Consider the following 21,850-nt stretch of genomic DNA (forward strand, 5'->3'; position numbering starts at 1 on the left):
TGTGATTTGAGAGATATGTGTGTATAATATAATTTCAGCATGGATTGAAAATGTTCAATAATGTAAGAAATTGGGTGTGTGGATCGTCATCCATGATAATCTTCAGTTCAATGATAGACAACGTTGCTGGTTTTGTAAATATTTCTTAGTTTTTCACTCTGCTAAGTAGGATAAAAACCTGTAACTCCACAAATAGTAAAGACTTTTCTTTCTTGAGTTAAGTCCATGCTGGCTGTGGATCAGCGAGCGTCTTTTATATTGCAGTTTCATTCCCGTCCGCGTATCTCGAACACACTGAACCTCAAATTACTCCCGGCGAATGGAAGCGACGCTGATGTGTATTTGTGCTGCTGGAGAAACTGCCTTCTCTCCTCATGCAGTATCTACCACGGTGAAGGAGCGACAAACTGCATTAACCTCGATTCCATGTCAACAGCAGAGCGGTCCATGTGGAGGATTGGTGCTTCAGACCTTTGGTTTTTCTGTAAATTATTGACGATTAAAATAGTCTGAAGGCGTCTGCTTGTGTTTGTTTGATGTGGGCAAACGGAGGACAGACGTGACTCTCAGTCAGACAGTCATGGGTTTTTCGGCGGCACAGGTCAGGATATGGACTCTGTTTCTCTGTATACTTTGGATTTACGTGGAGGGCAGAGAGGCAACGCCGTAAGTAACCCTGCTCTTTCAGAACTGACTGACACTGACGCACATCAAGTCTTCAGGGAGCCTGGAGGTGGAGGGAGTGACAAAGAAGAAGGGTGTAGATCCGTCGTGACAAGTTGCAGGTTCTTCCAGGTTCCAGTGAAGTGACAGGGTTTGTCTGTGTTTAGGCAATACATGGTGGCCGTTCCCGGGGTGATGGAGGCCGGATCTGAGGCTCAGTTCTGTGCGAGTCTTCTGCATTCCGACCAGGTTCTGGTCATGACCGTCACTCTGATGTCCGAAGAGGCGAACACGACCTTACTCACACACACGTCCAGCCAAGACTTTCACATCTGCTTTCAGTTCAAGGTCAGCGCCACACACAGGCTGGGATCGCTTCGTCAAAACAAGCAGGATGTCAGAAAGAAGTCATGTAGTACCACTTTAACGGTTGGGTGGCAGTGTTGGACCACCGTAAAACACTCACTATTACTTAAAGATGTTTTGGCTCTTTCTTCTCATTAATTTACCTTTTTATGTGACGTTTATAGTTTTATGAGATTGTCAGCTAATTTGACTGCATGTGGGCCAAATTAAGTACAGATAATAATGCAATAAATGAGACATATTCAATATGTTTCCAGAGTTAAAAGCAATAATGTGATTGACTAGAATTGAAAATGTTATATTGCCTCATGTCACCACCTTGTGGTGCAGAGGGGTATTACAAGACAGGCTAATTAGTTATCTATCTTTCACAGTGCACAGACATCATCCAGACTTACAATTGTTTTAGTTCTTTTTAGGTTATATGGTAATATGAACTTGTGACATACAGTATAAGCAACACTTTGATGTTTGCTTGTCTCTTGTTTGTTTTTGTGACAGACTCCTGTAGTGAAAGTTGAAATGGAGATTCAGACGCAGATGTTTAAAGTGGAGGTACGAGGGGAAAACTTCTACTCGGTGGAAATGAGGAAAGTCTTGTTTGAAGTCTTTAAACCAATGGTATTCATCCAAACTGCTAAACCGATCTACCTTCCGGGACAAACAGGTAAATAACCTAATAAATAATAAGAACTAAATAACCCTAACCCTCAGCTGATGTTGTCTCAAAGTTCACCGTCAGTTTTCACTAATTATCTAGAGATTATGAGTCTGGAGGATTATGAAGTTTCATGTTCCTTGGAGATTTAAATTTCGGTGCCACTGGAGTCAGTTCAGATAGGTTGAAAGTCAAGATTATTACATGATTGCATGACTGAATCACATATTTCTTTACCTTACAGCATGATACCTGTGATTAACTTTCCATTTCACCCTCTATAATCCTGATCACATCGAATTATGATATCTATAATGTTTAGGGTACTTTTAATGACAGATCATTATAAATGGACACATGGACTATTGTTACTGCCAATAAACTCAGTAATGTCTGACTGTCATTTCAGTTTGCTCTGATTTTATCCACCTTGTATTATTCATTTAGACAAAATCTCTATTTAGATTAAAAATTTTCTTGTTCTGAAAAAGGTAATAACATATACATATAAATAAAAAAAAGACATGCTGGAGAAGATCATGTTGGCATGAAGTGAACATCAGTGCTAAGTGGATTTCAAATGTTATATAATACCTTCATGAGTTCATTTTGACTGTCTTTCAGTTGGTTTCAGAGTCATCACACTGGACAACAAGTTAAGACCTGTTGATCAGCAGGTGAGTTTCAAACCTCTGTTTGTCTAGATATCTGTCTACACATATATATAGATATATATACATACATATTATATATATTTATTAATAAATCTCTTTTTGTTTTCTTTTCCCAGTTCAGTGCCATTGAGATTAGGGTAAGAAACTCTTTAAAGATACCCTATTCTACAGCTTTACAACAATTTTTTTTTGTTGGTCCAGACATTTTTGTATTCAAAGTTTATTGCCCCAAATTCAAGTTTTCCTTGATTTTCCCTCCATTTGAATATTGGGTCATATGAGCTGCATTTAGAATCTGCTGTGTCTGTGTGAGCTGGACTGGCTCCGCCCACACATGCCCATCTTGGGAAGAGGAGGCGGTACTTCCTCTGGTGTTACCATGTGCCAGAGCAAAGCTGCCTAATTGTGGGAGGAGTCAAAGGGAGGTCCTACCTTGATTCTTATTGGCTAAAGCCCTGATGACACTATATAGGGTTTGATTTCTTATTCTCGCCCGTTGAAGCAACACATTTTTTTTTTTAAATTAAACAAGCCTTGGAGAAAGATGACAGACTTTCTTCACTTCGAGGGTGTCATTCCAGGTATGGGAACGATTATCACTGTTGGAAAACCATTATAAACTGAATTTAGCACAAGATGACCCTTATAAAATGTTTGTATATAAGCCTGTATCAGAACATATTGTGATCTAAATGGCAACAGAGCAGAAAACTGCATTTGATGACAAACTAGTCTGTATAAAACAAATGTTTTTATCATTTTAATGTCTTGCATATTTGGAGATTATATGTGAAATATTTTAGGTTATGTGGCACTTGACCTGTTAATATTATAATACATCTTAACATTTTAAAAGTTTTCACTGCTTTTATTGCTGATTTGACCTTCAAATTATTTCCCAGGATCCAAGCGACAACAGGATCGGACTGTGGCTGAATGAATCCTCCAACTCCACATTACTGCAGCATTCGTATACACTGAACTCTGAGGCCCAACAAGGTGTCTACAAAATCATCGCGTCTGTAGATTCATGGAACCTACAAATCTCTCACAACTTCAAGGTCATGAAATACGGTGAGTTCAGTTTCTATCTTCTGGGTTTTGGTGGATTCATTCGTTCTAACATGGAGCTGCTTCCAGTTTTGCCGAGATTCAACGTCCATGTGCATGCACCCAGCGATGTGAACATTGCGCAGGAGGAATTTCAAATTGAAGCATGCGCACAGTGAGTGTGATCAGTTCAATGTCGACACTTGATTGGCTGAATCTGTCGTCACACATGGCGGTGATGTTGGTGAAAATGTCCTTTCTGTCAGATATACGTACGGGCAGTCCGTGCCGGGCAGCGCTGAAGCCAAGGTGTGCAGAGGAATTCTGGATTCCGTAAAGGGAACCACGAATTTAACCGACTTGTGCTCCCAAGAGACCAAACAGGTATGAGTACAAAACTAAAGTGCTATGAATGTTTCAAGTTCAGAATTAATTTACTGACACATAGAAGCAGCTCTGTTACAGTGTTAAGTTATGATGCATCAATGAAGTAATTATTTTTTTATTCTGAACATGTTAAAACAGAAAAAAAGAAATAAGCAAGTAAAAAAGAAAAAAGTCACAATAAGTAAAGCAAAAAATAAAAAATACACATATTGAGCGATAGCACACTCCCATTTTTCTTTCATATTTGGCACAAGCTTTACATGTTTGAAAGGAAAGTAAGAAGTACAGACTTATTCAATCCTATCTCTCAAGAATTTTATTACAAAATGTTTCTTTATTACATAATAAGTCTAAAACCTATTACATCATTACATAGTGCGGCGCAGCCCTGCTGGTAATACCGTAGCTTTTTAAGGTGGTGTGGACTTTATGAGTTTTAAACTGTAATTTTCCAGTGAAGGTGTAACCTCCTTCTCTTTCATGAAACAATTTCTGAATGTCACCCGGCAGTAAGTTCTCCGTTGCTCTACATAATACTTGAATGGTTTTAAACTCTACAAGGTCAATGAATTTGAACATTTTCGACAGTCAGGACAGTGGATGATGTATATGTAATGTTAATGAAATACACTCAGGCCCAGTATACACGACATTTCAGGTGAAAAACGCATCGTTTTTGCATTTTTATTTCAAGAAAGTTTCGCCTTATCACTGCACAGTTTTGAAAACGATGTCTGTTTAAAAAGTGTAAATGATGTAGTTAGCGTATTGGGCCACTAGTGGGTGCTGTTGGTTGTTTTTATAATGAATTGGTAATCAATAATACTAAAGAATCTCCAAACCGAGGACCTGACTTGTGCCGAATCGTCTATATGCTGGCGACATTGCTGACCATGAAGTAAATATTTGCTGTGCTGTATAGGGGATCTCTTATGAGTGTAAGTTCGCCGTGCCGATGTTGGTATCGGTGCATCCCTGTAAACTAACATTTTCAGAATATAAGCGTTGTAGAGATTGAATATTTTAAATTAAACGCTTCTAAGTAGCTAGATATGGTTATTATTACCTGTAGATCCCAATTGAGCTTTACTAAAAAATCTCCGGAACGCTTGCATTCAGCCATAAATGACAACTTGATTTCAGACAAAACATGCAGAATTCATTGGCTGAGATGTTTGAGTGGGTTGTGTTTTAGTTACACAGTTACAGGTTTGATCCCCCCTCTATGTCAAAGTGTCCATGAGCAAGACATGAAACCCCAGATTTCTCCCATTGGACGGTCGAGAGCCTTGTATGGCAGCGCAGGTGTGTGAACGGGTGAATGTGACTGCCAATATAAAGCACTTTGGAACGGCTCACCTCGATAAGCCCTGACTTAAATCCACACATCTGGAACCGAGCAGCAGAGAGGCACAGTAGTTAGAATCCTCTGTAAACAACTAATACAGCCAAGATATGAAAAATGAATCATGATGGCGCCCATGTGATAACAGACTTGGGTTTATTTGTTTTTTTTCTCTGCAGACAGACAAGAAAGGCTGCGCCTTGTTCACCTTCCACTTGTCAACGTTCAAGAAAGTAGATCCAAACTCGCTGCAAAACGACTTCACTGTGAATGTCAAAGTGGAAGAAGAAGGAACCGGCAAGTCTTTCAATTCTTTCCGTCAGTTTAGGATGAATCAATGTGTTGAAATGCTGACAAACACACTTGGCCCTTCGTGGTTACAGGCGTTTCAGCTTCAAAAGACCAAAGGCTGAAAATTAATTTTGAATTAGGAAAAATCACCCTTTTCGACACACCTAAAATCTTCAAAAAAGGATCCGCAGTGGAAGGAAAGGTAAGTGATCGCTGTTTCAGAAGTTCGGATTTCTGTATGGCGGGAAAAGCTCATTTCAACTGTTCTGAAGAGGGAGAAGTGGTACACACCAAAGTTTAAGTGAAAATGAGTCACATCTAATCAGCCTAACCTACATGGTTTTCTAGCAACAAGAGAAAATTTAATAGTGAAGACCATCTATAAACTAACCCCACAAATGCTGTTGAGTCACAGGCATTGAATCTAACAGCTTGCAGGCACTATTTCAGATGGGAACATGTTAAAATGACGTTCAATTGTTGGAACAAAATGAAAATACATGCCATACATGTTGATTTTCTAACACCAGGGACAGTGTAAACAGAGTGAATGAGCTACAGTGGTCCCCACAACACCACCACATCTGACGCGTGTGTTTATATCCCAGTGGTCTCAGATATAAAACCTGCCTGCATCCATGAACACACCTTTCAGAGCGGATAGCAACTGTGAGAACCACGTGAACGAAGGATAAACAAATCTACTCCCATTCTTCATAAACTGTAAAACTTCAACATGGATGCCACGTATCATTTATGTTGGGCTCATAGTGGTTCTTCTAGTCAACCAACTGAAAGAAACCAACAGCAGAGGCCCCAAACCCACAGACATCTAAACAGATAACTGAAGATGAAAGAACAAAGATTTGTGTCAGTGGCTCAGATGTCGACTGTCTCACCAAATAAAACAATTATCTAGATTCTCCACACATTTTCCACAGGTGCTACTTTTAAGTAGGAGGAAGTTTAACTGCAAGCTGACTTACTCCAAACCCCCACTGCAAAATACAAACACAAACAATCATAAAATACTTATCGTTAAATATTCATTAATAATAATCATCGTAATAGCCGAGTATTAGATATTATAACAAATGAGTATGTATCTCTGCGAAGGCACCATAACTCACACTCAATACCAGACAACGATCATCACGCAGCATCTTGGTCCCCACAGATTAGAGCAGTTCATTACAACAACACACCCATTCCCGACCTGCCGGTCTTCCTGCATGTGGGCATACCATACAGGACAGAGCTGGAGCAGAACCTGACCACAGACGGCAACGGCATCGCGACCTTCTCAGTGAGCACTGACACCTTCGACGGAGACTTCAGTCTGTACGTAAGTAAAAACCACCACTGGCTTCAGAGTACGACAAATGGAAACTCTCCAAAGGCACTTTACTCTCAAACTGTCTCATTCTTCCTGTGTCCACAGTATCTGCAGAATACACAGTATCTGTGGTCAATCGGCAGCTTTGAATAAATCCTAAGTTACCTCTGTAATAGGGAAGAGATGCTGTCGGCATGCTCGTATTAGCAGCCGATTTAAGTTCATAAAACTACAATAATAGATTCAATTTGATTCTTAAAGGAGCAAATGGAGGCCTGAGCTATTGATCCCACCTCAAAGCTAAATTGCCGTGTTAAAGGGTGTGCAACGTCAATAAGAGTCACATCAGGCAACTTAATTTATGGATTTTTTTGTTCACACAGAAACAGACAAACTGACTTTGATAAAACAATTCCATTTGTCCCGCATTATCTTAAAGGGTGTAATACCGCCTTCTACCCCTAGGGTGGTGCAGTGAGTCACTTTAGCATCTTATCGAGCTGAAATCCAGGAGTCGTAAGTTGAAGAGACAATGATATAGTACGATTAGATAAGAATTGTAAATACTGTACAACCAAATAAAATTTTTAACAAGACGTTAGCAACCAGGCACAACTCTGATAGATGCACTCAGCGCCGACACTCAATCAGCACAAGTGTGGATACAATTTTTATTTAGGTTTAAAGACCTCCAGGAATTAAACTGTCAAAGTGAGCTTCTATCTTCATGATTCCATGGTTATTTTCATGTTTTCTCTTTTGTAATCCAGGCGACCAACACACCAACACATCTAAGCTGGTGGCACTTTGGTGGAAATAAACCACACTTTAATGTTGGATCCCAACTGCTGTCTATGTCCAAACCTTCTTCCCCCATCACCAAATCAGTCAGCTCTCTGCAGGTGAAGGACGTGAATAAAGAACTCTCCTGTGACAGTGAACACAGCATCACCATTGAATACACTGTGGTGGGAGAGGCTGAGGGCTCTGTGGATATCATGTATCTGGTGAGTAATCTGATCTGAAGTCTGTGTGAATTGCATTTCTACATAACACCTGTTTGACAATTACTGAGAACTGTATGTAGTCATAAGTGAATACTCAAGATTAGTTTAGACTATGATAATAATCATTGGTGCAAAACCACGAATATAACAAATAGGACCAGATTTTTCAAATTGAAAGCATGGATCTAGCTGAAGAAGATTTTTGAATTAATATGAATCCTAAACATCGTCAGTAGTAGTAATGATGTGTAAAATATCAGGAGCTTACTCTGTGAGGGGAAACCCTGCAATTTGTGGCTGAAAGTCCCTTTTCTGTTGTTTTTTTGTTGGTCAGTTTTAATTTTACTGAGAACAAACATCCAGCTGCTGATCTCAGGAGTCACATATTAAACAAACTCAGAACAGAGATTTATTATTATTTAAACAGACTTTAAAGAGATTGACAGATTCAAAATTGTGAGATGAATTGTCTTTCATTTTGTTGTTCTCTTCAAACTGTCCAGGTTCTATCCAGTAACGTCATCATCACGCAGGGCTTCAGGAGGATTGAGTTGAAAGAACATTCAGGTAGGCCGTGATTCTCAATGGTCGTATGAAAGTCAAAGTCATTGATGAATGTTTGTTTGGTAGATTCGTCTAAGGCCCTGTTTACACAACAACAATTCAAATAGCCTAATTTTTGCATTTTCTTTTTAGGAAAGTTTTGCGTTTACACAGCAATGTTTTGAAAACGACGTCCAATGGCCATATTCTGAAATAAAAGTGATAAAATCAGGTTTTTTGTTTTGAAACATCAATACATCAATAATGACTTTACAGGGTATCCTTTCTTTAAACTTATTTTTTAGGGACACAGTAATACACAGAGAAAATGATTTAGATCTGACCCGTTTGATTAGTTCCTTTGCTAAGAAGTCACTTCAAACAATTACCTGGGTTTGGACCTTACATTTTAAGATTTTATTGCCTACAGTGCTGATTTATTAATGTCTTGTGTTGGGTTTAATTTCCCTAAAGGATAATAATGGTTCATGGTGGGGGATTTCTCCCTCGAGACAATTCTACTCACAATGCATTTTTATCTCTTATCCCTCAAAATGCCTCTTCGCTTCGTCCGGTTTGCTGTCCAGTGAATGAGGGCAAGGTTTCCTTCACTCTGAGAGTCTTGCCAGAAATGGCCTCAAACATCAAGATCGTAGCTTACGCCGTCCTGCCCAGCAAGACCGTGATCGCCCACACAGCCAACTTCAACAAAGAGAAATGCTTCAGTCACAAGGTCAGTGTCGGAAGAGGTCAGAGGCGGGGACGAACTGAAAATTCAACTTTTTGAGAACGACTCCCAAAGTGGAGCTTTCCAACAAAGTTCGGGCTCAGTTGCCATGCAGACGGGGGGAAAGCAACACTTTGTGGAAAAGCTCAGGGCTCGTTGCCCAACACTGCTACTGCGCATGTGCACCATGACCGTGGTAATGGTGCGAGAGGATGGACAAAGGCAAACAAAGCAGCCTCCGGAGTGGCATCACTCCCAGAGCACGTTCTAGTTTATTGTCCATATTGGTAGTTTGGGAGTTGAGATTCACCTGTAATACCAATCAAACTCTTTTCCGTCCATACAAATGTCTGTGCACTCCTATTGTCAATGTTTATGGAGTATTGTTCTTTGCATGCTTATACTGAATAAGTGGATTCATTACAAAAAAAAAACAAACAGCACCCACGAGTGGTCCAACATGAAAACAATATCCTCATCTGAATTTCTGCTGGTACTGTGTGAACATTAACTAATTCTGAAACAAAAAAATGAAAACGATGCGTTTTCATCTGAATTAATACAGAAAATATGATGTGAAAAAGAAGCAATGTTGATTTTAACACATTTTCAAAGAGATGGGTGATTACCTACTGCCTCGCAATAAATATTATACAAATGACTCCATCCACAATAAATTGATATTTGTATTTTCCTCTTAGATTTAAAAAATATAAATTTGTCATCCATTCTTTGTCCATTGTGGCTGTGTTCAGACATTAAACATCAATGACATGCAGATCAAGGCCTGTATGATGCTAAAGGATGGCTCCCCGTAATTCTCCCCAAAGGTTGTATCGGGCAACTTTTATGAGTACAAGTACTCTGTGCAGTATCAGACCAGATACCCAGTATTGGTATCTGTATCAGTGCATCCCTGCAATACCATACACTTATGTCTACGATACCTTTTGGGCAGGTGCAAGATAACATACTGCATTTCGTACACATACACTTCAAAATAATTCACATTTCAAACAGTGTGCATGCAGACCACAGCATTCATTCCTAACTTGATTTCTTTTTTTTCCAATTAAATACATTTTAAAAGTCAAATTTACATTCAATCCCTTTGTGATAAAAAGTTTATCTTTTATTCATTGCGTTAAAATTTTTTTTCAGAAAAAGTGTTTTTTCGACTTAATTATATATACAGTATGTCATAATAATTCCAATCTGTGTGTGTGCGTGTGTGTGTGTGTGTGTGTGTGTGTGTGTGTGTGTGTGTGTGTGTGTGTGTGTGTGTGTGTGTGTGTGTGTGTGCGTGTGTTAGGTGTCTCTGGAGTTTTCACCACGTTCAGCTCTCCCAGGTGAAGAAATCGGCCTGCAGGTGGCATCACAGCCCAGATCTCTGTGTGGGATCAGTGCCGTTGACCAGAGTGTCCTCGTCCAAGATTCAAGCAATATTTTCAATGAAGAACGGGTAATCAAACACTAACGGGGGCCACAGGAGCAGAGCCGGGTGTCCATTGACGTGACAACGCAGCTCGAAACCACTGAAAACACAACTTTTTGAAAATGGCTTCCAAGGTGGAACTTTTTGAAAGAGTGTTGAGAACCTAACAATAAACCAAAAATGGCACAGATTGCTAATTCCATAAACATTTTTAAAGACGAACATACAGTCAACTCACTTCATAGCAGGATGGACCAGAGTATAAATGTTCCTCCTGTGCATGCATGGATTTTGGGAGGAAACAGCCACCCTTGTTTGCTCGTGTTGTTTTTCATTCGAGGCTCATTTCAGTTTTGTGGGACTTGTGACTTGTGGGATCAACAAAGTTGTCTTTCTTTAAGTTACTTATTTTTACTATTGGAATGGTGGAACGTTTTCACTTTCATTTCTTTGCAGGTGTTTAGCGTGTGGTCTGCCAGAAAATCCTCCCACAATTCACGTATTCCTCGTGACCACGTAGGATGCCTGCACTTGAAAGCGAAGAGATATATCAGGTCATACCAGCAAAATGATGTCTTCCAAGTTTTTCTGGTAAATCTTTTTTTTTCCCAATGAAATACAGAAATATTGTATTTACTGCTCATGTGATGGGCCTGTGAATGTGAATGACAATGCAGGATGCAGGACTGAAGATGGTGACAAATTTAGACATTAGAAGAGCATTGTGTGTCATTTATCAAGGTGAAGAATACACCCTCAACAGTCGCAGCGGTCAGTATCTTTAGTGTTCTACCAAACCTTTATTGAAGCATTTCACTTGCTCTGCCACTGTGAGCCGTTCTCTGGAGGAAAGTATGAAACGGGAGTCCTGTTTGCAGGAACTCGGTGGCTGTCATACTCCACTGGAGGGATAGTTCCTATTGGTGAAAGAGGTCAAAGGCCTTCTGCTCCACCTATTGAGACAGTCCGCACAATCTTCCCTGAGACTTGGATATGGGACCTAGTTGAAGTTGGGTAAGTTTTTTGACATGATGCCACACAAAAGTTGCGTTGGAATGTGACTCTGAATTTGCTTTCCTCCAAAAAGTGTTGAATCTGATCTTGATTGTATGATTCCTTAGAAAGCCATAAGTCACACTGAAAAGGGAGGTTGATCTCAGGTCAGGTGTTGGATCTTGTGCCACTGTGGCCCTTATATGTTGACCTTCCCTTCAAATCTTTGTCTCATAGTGTCAACTGCTATGCGTACTGACAGGAATATATGATTTAAAGATCCCATGTTGGGGAGGAGGCGTGGACAGACACAGCTCACTAGAGGGACTTTTTAGACCGGCTGAAATTCAGGACAAAGGCTGGATTTGGGACAAGACACATACAATATACTGATGTGAAATTCATCCAACTTATGAATGACAACGCAAGCGTGAGCACAGAATGAGACCAAAGTGTGTGTATTTTGGAAAATGTGAGCTCTGACTGAAGTCTGTTCATTTCATAAGTACCACAAATAAAGCTGATTATCAGCAGGTGAGACAAAACCTAGGCTTTATTAAAGGTTTTGAACATCAGGCAAACAAAGCTGACGTGTCTCTTTTCAATGTCATAATCCAGAGACTCTGGAAGGAAGGACGTTTCCCTCAAAGTGCCCGACACCATCACCACCTGGGAGACGGAGGCTTTCTGTTTGTCCCCTCAGGGTTTCGGTCTGGCTCCTCGCCAGAAACTCACCGTCTTCCAGCCGTTCTTCCTGGAGCTCACCATGCCTTACTCCATCATCCGAGGAGAGAACTTTGAGCTGAAGGCGACCGTCTTCAACTACCTGACCAGCTGCATGATGGTAACCAGTCATCTTGGATTTGCAATGTATGCTCACTACATGGTGGTTTAAACCACTGCTTCACAAGTGGTCTGGTTTTTTTTACAGGATAAAACCTCGCTGAACAAAACACATTTTTGTCCTCCATTGTTTTCAGTAGGGTCAAACAATTTTCTCATATTCTGAGAAAATATGAGACTATGACACTTTCTTATTTCTTTTTTTTTCCACAATGTGCAAATATCATATACAAGCTAACTGTGTGTCTTCTTCTACACTCTGAAATAGTTCACACTCAAGGCAATACTGCCACCTACTGGTAATGACCGTGTAATAGAGGATGCTACGTTGATCTTTATCTTCATTCCTCACCTGGGCCACAATCCAGCGGTTGAGAATCTCTGGTTTAAACCATACCCTTCCCCCATTTCACAACAACGTGAAAATGTCCCCAACAGAAACACAAATGCCTTGCCCTCCTGATGGTGGCCCGCTGGAATTTGAAGGTGTAGCTGTAAAGAACAGCTTTGATGTTTAAAGCACTTTGTGTTCCACCTTGAACAGATCAGTGTTACATCGCCACCGTCTTCAGATTACACCCTCACGCCTCTCCCTGGAACGCAGCTTACATCCTGTTTGTGTGGCAGTGAGCGCAAGACTTTATCCTGGACCTTTAACCCATCAACCTTAGGTGAGAATAATAGGGGGACAAACTAATAAAATATATCTTTCTTTGGGATACAAACTCTGGCAAACTATTCAATTATTATGTTTTCAAGTGACACTGTTATTCATGTAACACATTGAGCTGCGTTGTGGCCTTTAATGATTTGTGCTTTATGCAAAACTTATCTCCCCTCTTGTGCATTGATCATTTCCAGGGGTTGTGAATGTGACTGTGTCGGCTGAGGCTGTGGCCTCCCACATTTCTTGTGACAATGAGATTGTGAGTGTGCCGGAAAGAGGCCGCATCGACGTGGTCACACGGTCTCTCATAGTCAAGGTAGGTGGGCTTAAAGCGGGTTGGGAAAATTAAAGTTTATACTAAAACCGACAGCGTCATTGTAACCTCTCTGTCCTCTCAGGCTGAAGGAACTGAGATGTCGAAGGCTTACAACTTCCTGCTCTGCCCCAATGGTCAGTATGGTAGATGCCTCAATCAGTTGAGATTCACTATAGATTTGACCTCCTGTCAGCTGCAGCCGTCAGCTACTTTCTGTCAGGTAACAATTTTGTTTTCTGTCTTGTTTTCTGTACAGGAGATGTTCGGACAGATGAAATCGAAGTGCATCTCCCTGAGAATGTGATAGAAGGATCGGCCCGAGCTTCGGTGTCTGTCTTAGGTAAAGCGTTAGATTGAGTTTTTTTCTGGTCAGATATGCTTATGAGAATAAATGTTGTATATCTGGTCTGATTAACTTAGTGTTTTTGTTGCAGGTGACATCCTGGGACGGGCCTTGAGGAATCTGGAGGGACTGCTGCGGATGCCTTACGGATGTGGGGAGCAGAACATGGCTCTGCTGGCCCCCAACATCTACATCCTGCAGTACCTGCAAGGCACACAGCAGCTCACGCCAGCCATCATTGAGAAGGCGTCCAACTTCCTGACCAGCGGTGAGTCTCAGTTGGTTTTTCTGGTGCAGCTCAAGAAAGAAACTCATAACTTAGCAGATCATTTGAAAACAATAGTGGTCCAATCCACATCTTCCAGTGGTGGACAAACACCTTCCATGGGAGCTGTGATCATTAGCGACCCAGTATGTTTGTAAATCTGATTGTCTATGTACTTGATTGATGGTTCTATAAGTAAAGTCCATTGTGGCATCACCAGAGGCTGTGTGGTGGAAGGGAGGTACATTCCCTTCCACAGAGAACCAGTAAATGACAAAATGGCTGCTAAAGGGGACCACAGCACCCAGAAGGCAGTGCAGCCAGACCTGAGGCTGTCAGGTGCCCATGATTGGGGTTGAGTGAAGCGGGCTGGGTAAAAAGGGGAGAGCAGGGGTTGGAAGGGAGAGGAGAGAGAGCTGGGCTGGAGGAGGAAAAAGCAAGGACTCTGGACAAGTAAAGAAGACGTTTTGGAAAGGACTATTTATGTTGGAGGCTAAGGAAGGAGGCTGGAGATTGAAAACCTGGATTTGAGTTAAGATCTTTCTGTTTTTCTTTTGGATTAACTGCCCGGTACGGGAAGAAATAAAGCCCGGATCTTTTGTTTGAAAGCCAGAACTGTCTCGGTGTCGTTGGTCTCCCGTCCCTGTCATCTGCAGCTAGGGACATCCCCTGGTGAAGCTATACCATTTATCATATACTCCGGTGATCTCAATAGGCATTGTGGGAACATTAAACCCGATGGAAACCAAGGGCTCTAAAGCCTCTGAGCTTTTGACTGAGAGAAACTCAATAAACATGGAACTGAAATGTAGCATCTGACAGGAGCATTAAAATCAATATCAAAGTCTAGTAACAAGACCAAACTAAAAAGGATGAAGCAAATCACAACAGAATACATTGAACGTACACTACAGTACTTAATACACGTAGAGATAAAGAAAGTCCACAAAGTAAAGCAGGGAGTGTCGAGTGTGACTCGAGACAAGAATCACAATCTTATTGTGAAGCCATTACATGCATTAACAAGTCCAAATCATTTCCTGAATGTCGTCATATACAGGCTACCAGAAACAACTGAACTACAAGCAGAGGGATGGTGTTTACAGCGCATTTCGATCTGTATCTGGGAACACCTGGTGAGGACACAGCTGAATTCCTCTCTCTCCACGCTCAAATATTCTGCTATTTCACTGCGTCTCCTGGACTTTTTCTGTAGTTTGCATTGGGGTGGAACTTTTCAGAAACACCGCAGTGTAAATGGGCCAAAACGACACTTTTTGGAAACGTTCAGGCTCTGTCCTGAGTAGACGGCGGAAATGCTGCTACTGCCCATGTTAGTGCTTCAAATGCTCTATTAAATCAAGAGAAAAGATGGCAGAGAGGAGCGGAGTGACATTTGTATGTTTGTGTGTTGGCATACTGAGGATGTGAATCCACAGACCCACATGCCACAAAATCTAAACGTAACACACATGAATCAATTAACAGAGATTATGGCATCATGGGTTTGCTTTTGACTTTTTCATCAACTCGTCCAGCTATACAAGAACTGGAGACAACTGACCTTAGACCAGGCTGGTCTCCGCTCCATTGCGGGCCAATGGCACATATAATTACACCAACGAGCAATCTGGAGTCATTGACCAGCCTCAAATGTTTGTTTTTGGACTGTGGGACTTGAACCAGGGACTTTCTTGCTCTAAGATGAGTACGCTAACAAGAATACTTGTGTGACCTCCAAAAGGCAGGATGTAGTGTTAACTAGCTTTGCCTTTGTTCCCCTCAGGCTGACTGCGTTTGTGGTGAGATCTTTTGCCAAAGCTCGGTCTTTCATCTACATCAACCCGGAACATATCAACGAGTCCAAAATGTGGCTGATCCACAAACAAAAGGAAAATGGCTGCTTCCTACAGTTTGGAAAACTTTTCAATAACCGAATGAAGGTGAGCTGCTCCTCAATCCAAAGAGGGTCGAAACACCACTGACGTTATTCAAACAAACTTGAAACGGTCTCGAACAGATGTCAGGAATTTTCCGTTGCCTTGAGCTCCTGCTTCTTGCCCTTTTCCCCCAAGTACAGGAAGCGTGACATGAATGTCGTGTGTTTTTCACTTCTACAACCAGGATGTGAATTTGGTTCAAAGGTTAAAGTCCCTGGTCAAGTGGGTGAGGGTTTCAAAAGATGAAGAAACTTTGGGCTGGGGTCTGTAGTGCTGAAAATATCTAATAGGACGACGACTCACTGTATCGTATTTAATTCTCGAAAAACACTATTTTTCCTTCATTTATCTCAATTGTGCTTTAGTCAAGTGAAGAGACATTCTGGTGTTTTGGGTCCATTTTGCTAGAGGGATAGTTTCTTTTCCATATTACCCCAATTAACCCATTTACAATTTAAATAAACGGTTATAATTTAAACGGTACGTTGAACCCTCATCCATATTTAAAATCTGCCAAGTGGGGATCATATCTTCTCAATTTCACATACTGCATTGTTGTTGTATTACGTCGTCGTTATAATCCTCGCAGGCTTGACGCCGCAATGAAAATGCAGTTATTAGTTTCTTGAAGAGAAGTACCCGGAACTAAAGCAACCTGGTGCTTTTAATTGAAATCCAGCTTTGTATGTAAGTGATTGGAGGTCCAGTAATGGATTAATTCTGTGTAATGCCTTTTCTCTACAGGGCGGTGTGTCAAATGAAGTGACTCTCAGTGCTTACATCACTGCGGCTTTCTTGGAAATGAACATTTCTTTGAATGTGAGTGAAGTACCACGTGCAGGTGTGATGATATTTCACTCATATATGTAGTTAAATAAGGTATCTTAATAAATGTTTTAGGTATTTTCTATCCCTGATTATGAAGAGTTCCTTATTTTGAGAAAGAACTGTGAGATTTTTATTTGGTCTCCCGAAGGATCCTGTGCTGGTGAAGAGTCTGTCGTGCCTCAAAGAGTCCATGAGTGACCTGAGCAACACCTACACCACGGCCCTGATGGCCTACGTCTTCACCCTGGCAGGAGACATGGAGACCCGCGGTCGCCTCCTGCAGCACCTCGACACGGTCGCAATCAGAGAAGGTGAGTCGTCGTCCTGAAGGAGACGATCAGGCTCCATTACAGTGAGTGTAAGCTGATGTTGTTTCTGTTTCCAGGAGGTTTCCTCCACTGGTCCCAGAAAGCAGCAGAAACATCAGCCTCTCTGTCTGTGGAGATCAGCTCCTACGTGCTCATGGCCAAACTCAGCGTCCCTCCCTCCGTTGAGGACCTGGGATACGCCTCCAGCATCGCCAGGTGGCTGACGGGACAGCAAAACTCTTACGGAGGTTTCTCCTCCACACAGGTACGACTGAAGTTTCACTTTGAAATGAGTACAGTGCTCTACATCGTTATTAAAAATGTCTCCGAGGGCTTTCAGACAGGGGTCCGCTACCGACTGCTCTGGAGCCACAAGAAAAAGGAATTCAGAGAGTGTATTGGTCTGCCTTACGAGGATATGATCCAGATCTCGCCAAAAAACAGATCACTTCATTCTTGTCTCTTTATCTGTTAGCCTGTCAAAGTTTTATCAAAATGTGTCAACACGTTTTTCAGTTATTCTGTTATAAATCAACTAACCTACCAACCAACCGACCGATGATCCGACAAACCAATCAACCAAACAACCAAAAAACAAACAAACCAACCACCAATCAACTAATTGACTAATCAGCCAACCACCGACGGACCAACCGACCGACGATATGTTTATTTTATTAGCTCACCAGACTATTTTTCACAACATTAAAAGGAGTTAAAACTGTTGAAATTAGCAATTTCTACTAAAGGCTTTTAAATTTAAAACAACTTAAGTTGCTTAAATTATTGGCTGACAAAACCCGAAACCACTAGAAGAGGTCAAATGTATAAACAGCCAAACCAACAACAACAAATAAATGTTACCACTAAATCTACTACTCCAGACCAGGCAATGAAAGAAGGAGTTACTTCTGTCTTTCTTTCTTTCTTAGTTTATTTAAGAGGTACAGAACAGAGAGCATTGTTACAACAATAGCAACCGATGCCATGCCCATGAGCCATCGAGCCAAAGGCTTATTTGCAGACCTTCATGATTCTAAAGTGTACCTTCAGTTATCGTTCAGTCTCAACTGAGAACCTACTTTACTAATATTAGCATCATTATATCAATGCCAAAATTCAAATCCAAAGTTAAAAAAAAAGAGCGAGAAACGCTTTTGTTATTACATCGTACACGATACAAAACAATTACTGTTGCTCTCCATAATGCAAAACATTAATTTCACATAAAACAACGAAAGCATAATCAGATAAATAAAAACACCACAAGAGAACAAGACCATACATGTAATTCCACTCCTGTGCTGCAGGACACGGTGGTGGCTCTCCAGGCTCTGGCTCTCTACTCCACTGTGGTCTTCAGTACTGAGGGTTCGAGCACCGTGACGCTTCAGGCTCCCAGCGGCCCGCTGGTGTTCGAGGTGAATCCGGACAACAAGCTGCTCTACCAGGAGAGGGCGCTGCAGGACATGACGGGGAAGTTCAACCTGGAGGTGAAGGGCTCCGCATGTGCTTCAATACAGGTGAGTGAACACAGCGTCAGGCTAGAATGTGATGATAAACACTCACAAGTCCCATGACAACGAACAACCTTCCTGTTGCCCCCCCCCCAAAAAAATCATTCATTACCTGAATCTATCTTTGAAATGGATTTATTCGATTTTGAAATGAAAGCAGTGGATTGAGTTTAATTTGCAGAACCCCAGAAGACCACTTAGACTGATCCGCTTTTCAAATTCATCGGTGTGCCGTACTGCTCGGCCTTATTGTCGTGTGTCTGTCTCCCAGGTTTCTCTTCACTACAACGTCCCAACCCCGATAGACACCACCTCTCTGAGTGTGGAGGTCACGGCAAAGGTCAACGACAACACCCAATCCCGCCAGTCCAAACTCTCTCTGGAACTGAAGTCCCTGTAAGTACTGAGCTACGACTGCATCCACCTCCTCCCGCAGAAAGTTCAATCACCTAAAACAAAAAAAACAAAGCAATTGTTTAAAAAAAATAATTAAAAATTGTGCGTTCACACTTGGGTCCATTTACAACAAACAACAACAAACCCCTGATACGACTGGTTTCTTTATCGTTGTCACTTTCGTGGCCGGAGTCTTGTTCCTGTGTCTCGGCTCACATGATCATGAACGGTTAAATAAATCACATGAAAAGACTCTCGTTCATGTCTGTGGCTCCAAGTCAAACATCAGGTAGGTTTCACAGCCTTTTTTTTTTTTTTTTAAGAAGAAAATAAAACACAGATGAAGAAAAATTCAAAACAATATTTTTTGAAATTTCTTTTTTGGGGGGGGGGCGGATTGTTCTTGTTATTGACTGATTTATTTATCTATTCTTTATTTTATTGTTAGTAATTTTATTTTATTTTATTTGTCATGTTCTGTATGTGTTCACTTTGTGGTGTTGTATTATGAAATAATAAAAAAATTATTGATTTGAAAAACATATATATATATATTTGGGAACCACTACTTAGATCAGGGATCTCCAACCCCGGTTCTGGAGATCTGTCATCCTTCATGTTTTAAATGTCTTCCTGCTGCAGCACACATGATTACAATGAGAGTCATTCGATTCAGATGTGTTGAAGCAGTTCGGATTCAGCGTCATTGCGGAGACTCCTGACTGCCTTTGGCGCCAGGTTTTCCATAGAGTTGTCTCAGACATACGACCTATGAACCCATGAGCGCGGCCGAGCCTCATCGACTCACTGAGAAAATGTTATCGACTTCATTCCAGATACAGCGGACAGGAGAACACAACAAACATGGTCATCCTGGACGTCAAAGTGCTCTCTGGATTTGTCCCGGACTCACAATCTTTGAAAAATGTGAGTTTTCTCATGCGACTTCAACCAAAGCAGATATCCTTCTTATATTTGGTGGTTCGGTGTGCCCCTTTCATTCTGTGACCGACCCCCCCCCCCCCCACCACAGCTCCGACTGGCTATGCTGGTGGACCGTGTCGACCAGACTAAAGACCACGTCCTGGTGTACCTGCGGGAGGTGAGCGGAATCTGCAGCAGGATAACCGATGGAAGTCTCCACTTCTGTTGCTCATAGTCTTGATTTCTCAGCTGCGAAAGGACGAGTCCGTCACCCACCACCTCGACCTGGTCCAGGAGCTCCCAGTGCAGAACCTGAAACCAGCTGTGGTCCACATCTATGACTACTACCAGCCAAGTAATCACCCACAACCTGCAGACTATAATTCCAACACATTGTCACTGATATTAAACCAGGTCCGCCCCCTCTGGGGGCCGCTTCCAGCTCGGGGTCCATCAGGCGATCTGTGTAAAGTTTCAATATTTATACCTCTTTTCTTTAAATTGTACTTTTTTTTTTTCTTGCAGGTGACAAAGCTGAGACAGAATACACGTACCCAGGTGTTGCAGGTAATTCACATTACAATGATACACACAAATTCAACAAAAAATTTTTTTTTTTTTTTTTTTGCCTAATTCTTGGAAGTTTCCTCTTATTGTTATTCAATCAAATACACTGAAAGAAAGTTGTTGCAAATACCACATTTAAAACATCACAATGCACTGGATGATATTACTGTCTGAAAATGACCCTAAAGAACAATAATATTTTGCATTTCAGATGTTTATCCATCTTAAAAGCACCAGAAAAGGTTCTACTACATCCACAAAATAACACCACTGAGTATGTCTTGTATTGAATTTATTGTAGATATAAATAACATGTCATTCTTGAGTCACAATTTTCATTTTGGAATATATTTTTTTACTGTGACATAAACATGGTCCGTGTTTTGAAGGTATTTCGATGAAAGAGTTTGTAATAGAACGACCACAGGACTTGATAAAAAGTAATTCAACTTGTATAGTTTTATATAAAAATCACATGAAAATATATATTTTTTAAAAACAGATTCAAAATTGCAAGAAAAAAATACATATTTTATTGTTACTGAATATAATTGGAACAAACAACTGTTGTATCTGTGAGAAAATGTGTCTAATTTTTAGTTTGTTGACTTTAAAACTGTTTCATATGAAAATCAGACACAGTGCGTAGGTACAGAGTTAATGTGATAATCTGTGTACGTTTTCTGTTCTTTTTCATTTGCAGCTTGAACACGTCATTGTGATTCAACATTTCAATAAACAAACATTTTCTGTAGCCATCTGTCGTTTTGTGTCACTGAAGATAAAGAAAAAAGAAAAAAAAAATGTGCCTTTCCGACATATAAGGGTTGTTCATCTCTACCTTTCCCAAATCAAACAGCAATAAAAGTGAAATCCTTCATTGGCATGAAATCCCAAATCCACCTTATCGAGCGTTGAGTTTCTCACTCTCCATTGACGACACGTCAGCTTCCCGCTTCCCTCAGGTAAAGTCTGGGCGTCATTCCTCGACAACATTTCAGTCTCACATGAATAACGTCACCCGGCCTGCTTACCTCCGCCCCTCCCTCACCTACGGTGCCTCAGCCATCCTCGCCCACAGCCTCGTCACCTCCCGGGCCTGGATTCCTGCAACTTCACTGGCCTCCCTCAAAAGTTCCTCCTTAAACTCCAGCTGGTTCAGAACTCTGCCGCCTGGATCATTACTAAAACTTCACTTCACCACGTCACCTCCATCCTACAGCAACTTCTCTGGCTCCCGGTCAAACAAAACATGATCTGAAAAATCCTTCCGTACATTTACAAGTTTATCCATAACCCGGCTCCTCCACACCTCTCTTCACCTCCTGCATGTTGTCACTATGGTCATATTGTTTTCTTTTTATTGCTTCTCTTCTATTTACTGTCCACTTGCTGCAGCAACAATGCAAATTTCCACATTTTGGGAAAAATAAAGGAATATCTTTTTTAGAAGAGGTTTTT

At 41.2% G+C, this 21,850-nt stretch overlaps 1 protein-coding gene across 3 annotated transcripts; it reads left to right on the plus strand.

Annotated features, from left to right (window-relative positions):
• Positions 1–541: 541 nt before the first annotated feature.
• LOC308106997 (alpha-2-macroglobulin-like) lies at positions 542–21,149 on the plus strand. Of its 3 annotated transcripts, none has more exons than XM_080459072.1 (37): positions 542–666; positions 831–1,011; positions 1,531–1,696; positions 2,312–2,364; positions 2,478–2,498; positions 3,264–3,435; positions 3,502–3,586; positions 3,678–3,795; positions 5,323–5,440; positions 5,527–5,636; positions 6,612–6,779; positions 7,541–7,777; positions 8,281–8,344; positions 8,908–9,053; positions 10,360–10,509; positions 10,939–11,073; positions 11,160–11,253; positions 11,361–11,496; positions 12,094–12,319; positions 12,863–12,989; positions 13,180–13,301; positions 13,384–13,435; positions 13,558–13,641; positions 13,736–13,912; positions 14,970–15,045; positions 15,696–15,852; positions 16,594–16,668; positions 16,826–16,988; positions 17,063–17,250; positions 18,296–18,508; positions 18,774–18,898; positions 19,735–19,825; positions 19,932–20,000; positions 20,072–20,177; positions 20,348–20,389; positions 20,601–20,631; positions 21,093–21,142. In XM_080459072.1, the coding sequence occupies exons 1-36, from the start codon at positions 581–583 to the stop codon at positions 20,615–20,617; spliced, it is 4,350 nt and encodes a 1,449-aa protein (XP_080315198.1). In that variant the 5' UTR covers positions 542–580; the 3' UTR covers positions 20,618–20,631; positions 21,093–21,142. The 3 variants fall into 3 exon arrangements, with proteins under 3 accessions (XP_080315198.1, XP_080315197.1, XP_080315199.1); XM_080459071.1 differs by having other exon boundaries at positions 559–666; positions 20,601–20,663; positions 21,093–21,149; XM_080459073.1 differs by lacking the exon at positions 20,601–20,631 and having other exon boundaries at positions 559–666; positions 21,093–21,145.
• The last annotated feature ends 701 nt before the right edge of the window (positions 21,150–21,850 follow it).

This window comes from Lipophrys pholis, assembly GCF_963383615.2.
Source record: "Lipophrys pholis genome assembly, chromosome: 3".
In the NCBI taxonomy this organism is placed as follows: Eukaryota; Metazoa; Chordata; class Actinopteri; order Blenniiformes; family Blenniidae; genus Lipophrys; species Lipophrys pholis.